Raw genomic sequence first — 12,643 nt, forward strand, 5'->3', positions numbered from 1 at the left:
CTGTGTTGGCTGGGATTGGCTCTAGCAGACCCCTGTGACTCTGTACTTAGGATATAGCAGGTTGGATAATGGATGGCCGGAAGTATAATTATCAATGTTACCAAAAAGCAAACAGAATACAATATAAAGCTGAACAAGATAAAATGCTAATCAGAATACAATCAGCTAATGTGCTTTGTTTTCATATGCCATTAATGACAGAGCCCACCCATCATTTAGAGTTTTAATAAGTGAAAGGAATACAATACAAAGCCTCACAAGAAAGTAAGACTAGGATGTTGAACCGTGTTAGCCATTATGAATGTAGTGAGAAGTCAAGCTAAATGATTACATCTCGCCTGAAGAAGGGGCCTGAGTTGCCTCAAAAGCTTGCATATCGTAATCTTTTTAGTTAGCCAATAAAAGGGGTCATTTTACTTGACTTCTCACTACAAGAACGTAAGACAAATTCAACAGAAGTAGAACTATAATTACTATCCCTTCAAATTTGATATAACTTTTATTCTAAGCGTCCACATTTCTTAGCAAGTGTTGTTGCCAGGTGAATGAGTGCACTGACCTAATGCTTGCTGCTGAACATGAAGCAAAATCTAAACCAACGTGTTTAATGTGAGGCAATGCTCTGTTTCAGTTGCACTGGTGTCTGGTGTCAATTGTCATTACTGCCACCCCCATTAATTGAATGTGTATGCTTGTTAGTTGATAGTCATTTGCCCAGAACTTGTAGGAGCACTTCTGAAAGAAGCTGTGTCTGTGCTTAATAAGGCTTCTTTTATTAAATTCAATTTGGTTTCATTCCTCTTCTAATTTGCGCTTGGGCTATATCCAAGAATGAACTCATCTCAATGGGGTGAAATCGGGATTCTCAAAGTAGATTTAACTCTTAATTTGTATTATTACTTTGTTAATCTTTGAACCAAAATGTAATTTATTTTTTAAAACACATGCTGGGTACATGTAATTATTGTCATTTGTCATTTTCTAACCTGCTTAATCCAGACCAGTGTTGCCACTGTGCTGGAGCCTATCCTTGTACATTTGGGTGCCAGACAGAAACAAACCCTGGACAGGCTGCCAGTCCATCACAGGGTGGGCACACACCCACATCCCTGCAACAACCGCACAGGTTCAAGTTAGTTTCGCCAATCCACCTAATCAGCATGTCTTCATACTGTGTAAGGAAATCCGTGCAAATACAAGGAGAACATGCAGTCTCCATGCAGGGAGGATGCGGATTATGAGCCAAAGTTCCGTAACTACAAGGCAGCAGTGCTACCACTGCATCACCATGCCACGCCTCATAGTTATTGTTCACAATTTATTTCTTAATTTTCTATCAAAGATTGTTCAGTCTAGTTTCTATAATTTATACAAGTATGATTAAGAAATGAAGGCACCATGACGCAGTAGTAAGGAGACCAAATTTCCCTATGTAGACTTTGTATGTTCTCCCTCTTTGTGGATAGGTTTTCCTTCAAAGACATGCTGGTTAGGTGGATTGATAATGGTACATTAGTCCATGATGCGATGATGGACACTTTGATATTCTTGATCCCTGGCCAGGGATTGTTCCTGCCTTGCACCCAGTGCTTGCTGGGAAACACTCCAGCTTCCACAGTTTGAGGCACAGTGTAACTATATTCACAAGGCATGTCTTGAAAAGCTATTACAGCATAAAATCTTCAGCTGTGGTAACACTTGTATTCCATGCCTGAGCACACATATATCATAACATACAGTGTATGTTGTGCAAATATATGTAAATGCAATTTAAGACCTGAAAACCTTTATTTATAATTCAGAGGTCAAAAGTGTAATCTCATAAGGCTCAGTTTCAAGGGTTTTTATCTATATATCACACAAATACATGTAAGGATCACCTTCCGGGCAGTACCTGCTATACTGCTATCACTAGTGGTATGTCTCTGTACCCACAGAACCGAAAAGCCCAGATAGGGCAACTGACTCCACCCATTCCATACACAGGACTATAAATTCAAGGCGCTCCTGGAAGGTGGCATCTCATTTGGTCGAAAGCATACATACAGTATGCATGATTTAGATAAAAACCTTTTATAGATAAGCTGTCAAATCGAAAGTATTCCTAATATGTCATCACAAAAGTCAATTTCTGAAGAATGACAAACAATACTTCTATAAGCCAGAAATCTTTAGGAACAAAGTGCTGTTTACTAATGAAATACAATTGTATTTTTTGGCCAAAAACACAATTATCAGACAAGCAAATAAAGCTTTTGTAAAAAGAAAAAGAAAAAATTGCCAACCACTATGCTCTGGGGTTGTGTGGAAGTCTAAGATGCATTAACGGAGAATGTGTGAGCAGAAGGAAGAGTGAAGTCAGCTAATGAAATGTAATTTTGTCAAACAGGCTTATTCCAGTCCAATTGAGGAACTAATGTTTTAGAGTCTGTGGAGAAATCTGAAATGAAAAAGAGCTTCAAAGTTGTAATCCAAAATATACCTTAAATATGTTATGGTTCTTATTACATTTTTACATTTTTTGGTGGCTTAGTAAATGTTTGTTTAATTTTTTTTCTGAATGTTTGATTGTGCTGTTTTTAGTTTTACTTTAATTATGTTCTTTAGTTTTAAGGGAACATTAGGTTTTGTTTTAATTTATATATTTTTTGTTTTCCCTGATGCTGTCTTGTTTATTAGTGGGCACCACTATTTTGTTTGGCCAACACAAAGATACATGCATCCATCATTAGGAATTCCCTGAAAGTAGTATTTCATCCATCCATTTTCCAAACCGCTGAATCCGAACACAGGGTCACGGGGGTCTGCTGGAGCCAATCCCAACCAACACAGGGCACAAGGCATGAACCAATCCTGGGCAGGGTGCCAACCCACCACAGTGAAAGTAGTATTGTGAGATGCAAATGGCACAACATTTATTTAAGTTAAACCATGTCCATTCTTATGAATACAAACTACAACTTTTTGCTTAATTGTTTTGCTTCTTTGCTTAATGTTATTCTGGTTTCTGGCTTTCTTTGCTTTTTAAGACTTTTGAGCTTTATTTACATATTAGGATTTATTCACACAACCATTTTTTGAGTTCTTCCTTTTTTGACTTCAAGTTCGTCTTCAGTTCCCTTTCACCCTTGCCTCCAATGCCTGCTAATTTTCTATTATTAACTGCAGAAGATCAAACATCAAGTACTTGCAGAAATCCACCTTAATAAAAAGATAAATGTCTATGCGTCTGTCCTGTTGCTATGTCTCTGTTATTCAGATGATCCATCACAAACATTTGTAGTAACCAATTATATTGCCTTTGACATTCCAACAGATGGCTCATCACAAACATTAACACTGCTTTAACAAATTTCATACCAAATGACATTTGACATTTAATAGAGCTATATGCATTGCAATTTGCATTCTAACTCATGGTGTGCCACATTCACACTAATGGATTTAATTACTACAGATGTTTGTGATGCGCCATCTGTTGGGATGACACATGCAGTACCTTTTACAACAACATGTATTACAAAAAATATTCCAGTTGATTGTTAACTGCAAATGTTAACACTGAGGTCTATGTTGATTACTTAGGTTTCAACCCAGCTTAGACTATTAGTCTATTATATGTAAAATTATATTGTTTGTCTGTTTGTCATGTGATTATCCGCAAATTAATGGGGTTAAGTTGAAACCTTATGACCTGATATATTCTGGAAATTCAAAAACATTTAGGTAGCACCAGCCTGGTGGGCACCTTAATCAGTCAGTCATTTTCTAGTTCTGAACATGGTTGTGGTGGGTTCTGGAGCCTATCTCAGGTAGCACAGGGCAGGAACAAACCCTGGACAGGGGGCCAATCCATCGCAATCATGGTACCTTAGCAGTGGGTTTATTGTAATGACAGAAGCACAGCCTCCACAAGTCCATCTATTCATAATCCCCCAGGACACGGTACATACTGTACATGTTTAGAATTTTTAATCAAGAGTAAGTTCTTGCATTTATAAACGATGGGCAGAAAGTTTGCTGTTGTTTATATCTAGCCCTTTTGTAGCATTTTATTTTAGGACTGTAGGTCCGTGTGTTTCTCTAGTATTTCGACAGTATTGAAAATCTATGGAAGGTGGAATCTGTAATTTTCAGTGTATTCAAGTACAGTGCATGTATGTATGTATGTATGTGGGGCAGTGCTCATGCCAGAAGAGCAAAAAGACAACACTTCACTAGAACCTAAGCTGACATAATGAAACCAATAGAACAAGGAGAAACTTGAAGCTAGAAATGAGCAATAGTGTTACATTATGATATTCTCAGAGTTTCTGGATCAGAGGTTCCAAAGCTGCCTGCAAAAGCATATATTCATAATAAATTCTTACTTTCTGTGTTCTTTGCACCAATTCCCACAAATCACCACCAACAGAATGGATGTTCAGCACCCACTTACAGTATGGTGCCAATGAAGGAGACATTTAAAAGCTGAGATGTTACTATTTAACAATGTATATTTGCAACCTTACTAAAGTACATAACATTTAATAAATGGATTGTGCTCTTGTATTTTGACAAGCACATTTATTGAACAAGTGTACCTTAGATATAACCTTTAATCAAGGCATTTTAATGGAGCAAGGTTACAGTTGTCATTTAAAGAAAACTAGTTAAATTCCCAATCATCACTCACTGTATGCTGTAGAAATTCTCTGATTTTAACAAATATACAGTACAAGGAGCATTGACAGATTCACTTGGATTTTCAAGTAAAAAATAAAAGTCTGTCCCGAAGAATACTAATCCAAATATGATAACTGAATGATCAAAGGTTGCCATATTTTCCAAAAATTACAGAAAATTAAATTCACTTATGAGATGCATTTTGAATATTTTTGAGAAAAAGTCAAGTAATTGTCAGAGTCACCCTTCATTTACTGATCATGCTGGACCATTGCTTACCTTTTGAAAATGTTAGTATCTTTGTGTGATAATCTTATATTAATTCTTTCTCTTTATTTCCTCATATAGATGGCTAGAGTAAGGGGCATTTGTTTTGATTGAAAGGTTATAGTGTTTGTTTTGATGGTGTCTCATGTATGTAACATAATTACATAATTATGTCAATGACAAGAATAGAAATTGCAGTTTTAATGCAATCTGTTCCTCACATGCTCCTCCAGCCATTTATCCATCTTTTTGGAACTCATTGAGAGTTTGTACCAATCTTTGCAGAATCATAATTCAAAATAGCAGTCCATCTCCAAGAATTATGATGCAACCCACATGCGCATTCACATTAAAATGTATATGCTTTAAATTGTGAAAGGGAGCAACAATACCTAGCAGAAACTCAAAAACATACTGAAAAAATGCTAAGATCCAAGCATTGTGTGTGAAAAATGTTTGCCTGCTGCATAACTCTGTTTACCCCATCAATAATATGAAATAATATAAACTATTATCAATTAAAAATGTAAAAGGATGACCCTCATATAATCCCACAGTTTTGTATGAATATTCGTTAATTCTGTTATATAGCTCTAATTGTGGCTTTAACTACCTTTGATTGTCAGTCAGTCGGTCAGTCATTTTCCAACCCGCTATATACTAACACAGGGTCACGACCTTTGATTGTCCTGTTGGGAAATAAAAGTTGATAAGCAGTGTGATTTTAATTTCCTGAGACTGAACATTTTATTTTTTGAATAATTCTAGTCTCCTTTTTTGAGTGGGGTTAATCTGAAGTTTGAGTCCCCTAGTTCCCGTCTAGATGAAAAATCCAAGATGAAGATGCCCATGTTTTAGTTTTCCTTTTATGTATGTATGACTTTCACTTTCTGGAAGTTTTTTTGCTATCAAGCAGGAGGTTTATTTTATATTTACTTAATAATATTTACAGTTTTGTTTGATTGCATCTTCCTTTCAGTTATGGTTGAAAAGATTCTTCTAGGATGATGATGTAGCCAATGTTTTAATAATCTCTCTTACACTTCCTTCTCTGTAGGGTGAAAGAGGTTTACCTGGCTTGCAAGGTCCAATGGGATTTCCTGGAATGCAAGGTCCAGAAGGACCCATGGGGCCAATGGGTTTTAAGGTGAGTTTTGCAAACATCAAGTCACAAAACTATAAAGGTCTGTGAGCAATGGTTAGATTTTTTTGTATTTAAATTTCTGGTGAAGCTGTTTTTGAGGAAACCAGGGGATGCCACACTTGTAATAATGTCATAACACTTCTAAAAGTACATTCTAAAAGAGTTAATTTTCTTATCTACCTTTTTCATATAGTCCCAATCTTAACATTTATCCTGTAATGTTTCCTGGTGCCATTAGCAGCAAAATAAAGCTTACATAATGTTAATACAAGTAGGGTTAAGAAAAATACTGAAGAACATTACCATTCATCATTTGGGACTCAGTCTATTCATTTTTTCAATACAATATTGAGTAACACGGTGTTTGATGTAGGATTTTTATTTCTATGTATTTTTTGAGTCCAGGTCTACTAATAAAATCTCTTGAGAATATTGGGCAGCTGCTGTGAAGCCAGTACTGGGACAGTGGGTGGGATTAGAGGAAGTACAAATAGTAAATGCAAACAGATGTGGAGAGGGATGCGTGAGGTTTGAATAGCTGAGGTTTTGTTAATTTTGGGGTTACTTCTCTTAAAAAGATTCCTGAATGCAGTATCTGTGAGTTTTTTATCACATGAAGTGCTTGGAAATAACCCCAGTGTAATATAGCCGTCTGTATTTTTCATTTTTAAAACTACATGGTTTATCTGTATGAAAAAGAAACTAGAATGCAGTTTGACCCATCTTTATGTTTATACTGGAAAGCCCCGATCTTCTTGTGCTCTCCAAAGTGGTATATCAGGTGGTAAATATTTGGGTATAGCTCAAAGATCAGAGAGATGAAGCCACCTGGAAGGGAGTTAATATGCATATAACAACTAATAGAGGCAGATAGATCACAGAAGTGTCGCTACAAAGGACAATAAAGATCTTTAGGTAAAAAAGCAGGTGCCAGTGAAATTGGCAGTTTTTCAGCTTGTAAAATTTTAGAGTAATTTTAGGAAAAAGAAGACAAGTCAAGTTTCTTCTTTTTTTTTTAATCCATACAGGGGATTCAGTTTATGAGATGTCCAACCCGCTAAATTTCATCAATAGATCCTGCCTTCTGTTTATCTCCTTACTGCTTCCAAGCGACTTAATAAAGTGACTATAATAATCACTCGAGTGTTTAAAACATTTTAGAGACACTGTATTGGGAGAGGTTTTGCTGGAGTTATACAGTAATATGAATGTGCATAAGTACAGACATGCAGATATTAACTGCATAAATTACTAAAAATGCAATAGTTCATATACACATAAACATTTATTTTCAGCCAAAACCTTAACCATTATATTGTAAGTGTTAAAATAATGACTGTGATTATAGAAGTACACAAAGGAAAAATGATAACAGGGAAAAACCTAAGATTTTAAATAATCCAGTATAAATAAAATAACTACTATTTGCCACAGAGTCTATTAACATACAGGTAATATAATTCATTGTACAAAGCACTAAATCATAATACATCATTTTCTCATTGTATTTTTATGCTTAAGTTTTTATAGATGCACAAACTTCCTTCTGGCATGCTTCTATTCTGACAGCTCTCAAATCTAAGCTGAAGTGTACAAGTGGAGAGCAGCCTTTTATATCCCATTCAGTAAATAGCTTCATGTGAAGCCTAAAGATGCCTAAAAAGTACTGGCAACATAGCAGTACGGTGTCCTTTTTTTTTCATTTTCCATTGTGTTCCTCAGTCCTGGATTATTGTCTGAGGATCAGGCAACTACAAATGGCTTTCTATCTATGCTACAGTATACTGTTGTAAAAAGAGGTAAACGCTGTTTTAAGATGTTCTTTGTAGCTGACAAGGAAGGCAAGGCGCCTTTCTCATATAGAGTGTCCATACTCTAGCCTTACACCCACCTCTTGCCACCTCTGTTCCTTCTGGTCTGGCAACCCTGGACTAACCAAAACATTATATAGTATATTACAATTCTGTTTTGCTTAATATGAAATATGAAAGCAAATGACAGGACAAAATAACACCAGTGACTCTGTAGGGCATTTTTAAATCCTGCATTTAACTGTCATTCCAAACCAAAAGGATTGTTTTTGTTAATATAGTATAGTTATCTACTTCAGGCATTGTGTAAATACTGATCTCCCAAGAAAGCATAAAGCTACAGTACATTTCAACTGAAAAATACTATGAACAATTTTTTTTTACAAAGTACATTATAAAGGGGAAATGAGCTGGAAAGAAATGCACCTTTTGTCTTATCGGGAAAAGCTGTAAGAAATTCAATTTTGCACTGTTTATATTTCCACAGGGTGATTTTGGAGAGCCAGGTCCTGCAGGTCTGAAAGGTATTAGGGTAAGTAAGCATAAAAACCATACATTAATACTTGCATACTGCTGTGCCTTTTGTACACATTAACACAAATTATGGCAGCATGTCTACATTTATGCTGTGCGCAGGATAGCTTTGTCAAAAGCAGGATTGGACTAGCAAATACTGTAGTTCAAATGCATAAAGCCAGCTAATGTGAGCTTAAAATGAAGAATGAAGAATAGTCATGCCTTTAACTGAACCACTCTTTTGTTGTACTGCAGTAATATAGATACAGCCAGTGGTTAAAGTCAGTCAGTGAGTCAGTCATTGTCCAACCCGCTATATCCTAACACAGGGTCACGGGGTCTGCTGGAGCCAATCCCAGCCAACACAGGGCACAAGGCTGAAAGTATAAAATTGAACTGCATTTGTAGCACTTTTGCTTCCCAGAGACAATAGAGACGTATGGATACAGTGTTCGGGCACAAATGCAATTTAAGATCCTGTCTGCCATTTCCATTAATTTATTGTTCTAAGCAGTTCTTTTGTTCTAATGCAGTAAATACAGTATAATTGCATCCATTGGATAAATATATATACTATATACACTGCCGTTCTTTCTTAAACTCTGTGAAGTGCCTTGAGCATGGGAAAGGTGCTATATAAATAAAATGTGTTATTATTAATAAACTAAAGACTAATTGCATTTGTAACATTTTTGGTTTCCAGATATTTGGAGTGCATGGAAAGGGTTTTCTAACACTGACCCAGTAATGTTCCATGCCCAGTGCATGGTCTAGATATCGATTGGGTCAACTTGAGACTTGTCTCCCTTTTAAATTTACTAGATCATTTTGTTTCTCCAGCCTTAAAGTGACACACATGAAATAATATACCCTGATGTCATATTTCCATAGTACTTATACACAATAATGTAAGTTACCGGAAGATGGAAATGACAGTCACAACTCTAAATAAAAGTCTCAATATTGTGTTGTCTTGTGACCATAACACATGTATGTGGCACAATTCACTTACCTCAAATATGGCAAAGTAAAAGGACACACTGGAAGGATTATATCTGTGCCTGGTCTGGGGGAACATTTAGTTATTCCCCAAGTTGTACTGAAGGAAAGTGACACAGATATATATGCAGTGTAAATTTTAATATTATACAAAACTGGTTACAAATTTAAAATGTAGTTTACCAAGCTAATGTAAATTTTCAGTTTGACCATATGGTAATCTTGGAACAAAAAAATCACATTTATATATTAAGTATTATGTGTCCTCATATTTATGTGAAAATAACAAGAAGCGCTATACATGGAAAGGACATGTCTTGATAATGTCTCTGGCAATCGAAATCCTTTGCACAGATCAGGGGCGTGTTTCCCAAAAACGATGAATCTTAGTGATTAACAAGCAACTTGGTATTCACCCTTTTCTCTAGGTTTATGAATTTTGTCTTTTTCAACCTCAACCCCTATTCCTGTTTTTCTTTTTCTCTAACAACAATGCTTTGCAGAATAGCACACAAAATAATCTCAGCACAGCACTTCTGAGATGAAAATCAGATGCCTTCATTCATGAAGATAGCAGAAATGCAGTTTTTACACAGCTATGCTTATATACAGTACCTATACCTTACATTCCGTCAGTTTGAAGGTGTGCCTCTGTGCTACACTGTATTGTTCTTCAGCTGCTGTCTAACAGTTAATTACATTACAGACAGATGGACAGCAGACTTTTTGTTAAATTGAGTAGCAGAGAGTTTTAATACCAGCATAAACTTCAGGGTGGCAGGAGAGGACAAAAGGCTGCTGAGAAGTCTTACAGTTTGAGGAAAGAAACTGGAAAATCTGGAAGAGTCGGTCATAATGCTGCGGTACCTTCTGTAATGTGGCAGGAGGGCAAACAGTTCATCCTCTACAATTCTTAATAATACTGGAAGTTTTGTGAACACAGCGTTTATGAAAAGTCACCTGGATGGAGGACAGAGAGGTTCCAATAATGTTCTCAGCAGTAAGCATTATATTCTGCAGAGTCTTGTGGACTGACCCTTTGCAGGTCCATACTAGACAGTGATACACCTGGTCCAGAATCTCTCACTGTAATGTGAGGTTAGAATAGGAGGAGGTAGCCAAGCCCTGATCAGCTGCCACAGGAAGTGGAGATGCTGCTGCACTTTCTTGGCCAAGGAGGAGGTACTGAGAGTGCTAGTGAGGTCATCTACCAGGTGCACCCCAAGGATTTTGTGCTCTATCCTGTCTCCACTGTTAAGACCCTGATGTAGAGGGAGTCAATGACAGCAACTTCCTGAAGTCATTAATCATCTAATTTGTTTTTCCTGCATTAAGAGACAAATTGTTGACATTCCAGGTGTGTAATTTATTTTCCAACAAATTTGGTACACTAGTGGTTACTATGATGTCCCAGCTCATATCTCCTGTGCATCACATGCATAGCAAACACATAGTAAAATAAAACTGTAAAATGGCAACACCCATAAAAAGTACATTTAGAAAATGGTAATGACACGCCTGAAATATTGGACAAATAAATACAAATAAAAGCATAATATTACCGAGAAAATCCTCAAATTTTATACATAATGCAATTAAAAATATTTGTTGCTAATTTGCCTGGTTCAAAAAAGATAAATGTGGCCAAATGGTACAGCAAATACAATTTTTTAAACAAATTATTGGCAATAGTAGTGAATATCAGTAATATTGCAACAATATCAATATAAACGTACAAATAAATATCAGACGGTCTGTGTAATTGAGATAGATTTGATCTTCTTCCACAAGAAAAGGTAGATTGTTTTTTTGTACACTATTTACTGTTTTATACAGAAGTTTAAAATAATAATTATATTTTATGTATGAATCTCTTTATTTCTTCTGGCATAAGGTGAATGGTTTTCTTAAGTGTAAGATTCATAAATAAAAATGAATAATACTTTAAACAAACATTAAGCAGACTTTTCATTTAGAAAGGATGTAAAATAATAGCTGAAAGGCCAGAGCTTGAACTGCACACAGTTGAAAGATGGTCAAGGTAGATTTTTCCATTTCTGGAATTTTAAGACACAAATAAAATTACAATAGCCTTGTATGTTAAATGAAGCATGACATACTAGGAAGAAAGAAGAACTAGTAATCTGTTAGCCAGCACTGAATGTTTCATCAGTGAGGAGAAATAATATAGGAGGTTATAACCTACTGCATAAATATGAAATACTAGCTTTCCAAATTAAAATATGTACATTGCCTGTTCTTTTTTTTACAACATACTGTACATATTTTACAACAATGCAATCCTGTTTGATAATAATCTGGCTGTCCAATGGGAAAGTCAAGGAAACATTTAGAGCAGCCTCATCTCCTGCATTCTAGTGCTGCTAGTAGCCGAACCGAAATATTACACTCTTTCTGAACAAACTCAAAAATAACCGTAATGAAGTGACCAAAGGTGAAATCTGCACACAGATCTAAGATTCAACAACAATATACAGTACATATGGTCCTTTTTTAATTCACTCTTTTAAATAAATAATGCAAATTAGTTTGAAATAGTAGGCATGCTTTATCCTTTTAAGTTAGTGGTTCTCTCTCCCCAAAAAATCCTGGTGGGGACAAAATGAATACAAAAAAACAGATAAATGGAATTAAATCTTTTTGTGCTCAACAACTTCCATTATTTATAGATATTTCTGTCCTTTTGAAATTGTTTATTTCAGGGTCCTCCAGGATTACCCGGATTCCCAGGAACCCCAGGCCTTCCAGTAAGCTAACATTTATCATTTCTGTTATAAAATGTGCTTTTTTTTTTTTTTTATTTTTGAATGTGCTTTTAATAAATAGATCACCATTGTAGCTTAGAGTGAATTTTTATTTTTCAGGGTATCCCCGGTCAAGATGGTCCACCTGGTCCATCAGGAATTCCAGGATGTAATGGCACAAAGGTAACAAGTGAAAGTGTGAAATATTCTAAAAGCCCAAGTAGACTGTTGTTTTTCTACTCTGTGGTGAAGAACTTTCTGTTAGCACAGTGAGTTCATTAATAATTTAATTTTAAATATTCTTCATTGAATATTTTTATATCTTTCTAAATTAGGTATAATCATGGTACATGTATAATTATTACTTGCTGAGTGCAGTGTTAGTATTTATCTTTTCCTTTCTTATACTCCACTACTCCAGGGTACACTAGTTAAATTTTAAAGTAGTTACACATGTATGAATAATTTACTGCCAC

At 35.6% G+C, this 12,643-nt stretch overlaps 1 protein-coding gene across 1 annotated transcript in view; it reads left to right on the forward strand.

The window, feature by feature from the left end:
- The window catches only part of col4a1 (collagen, type IV, alpha 1), a 257,790-nt gene that overhangs the window by 115,120 nt on the left and 130,027 nt on the right, over positions 1 to 12,643 (forward strand). The window contains exons 3-6 of the mRNA XM_039745916.1: positions 5,990 to 6,079; positions 8,375 to 8,419; positions 12,126 to 12,170; positions 12,288 to 12,350. Of these exons, the coding sequence (XP_039601850.1) occupies positions 5,990 to 6,079; positions 8,375 to 8,419; positions 12,126 to 12,170; positions 12,288 to 12,350 (243 nt within the window). The remainder of the gene's footprint in view (positions 1 to 5,989; positions 6,080 to 8,374; positions 8,420 to 12,125; positions 12,171 to 12,287; positions 12,351 to 12,643) is intronic.

Source organism: Polypterus senegalus, chromosome 2 (assembly GCF_016835505.1).
Source record: "Polypterus senegalus isolate Bchr_013 chromosome 2, ASM1683550v1, whole genome shotgun sequence".
Taxonomy (NCBI): domain Eukaryota; kingdom Metazoa; phylum Chordata; class Cladistia; order Polypteriformes; family Polypteridae; genus Polypterus; species Polypterus senegalus.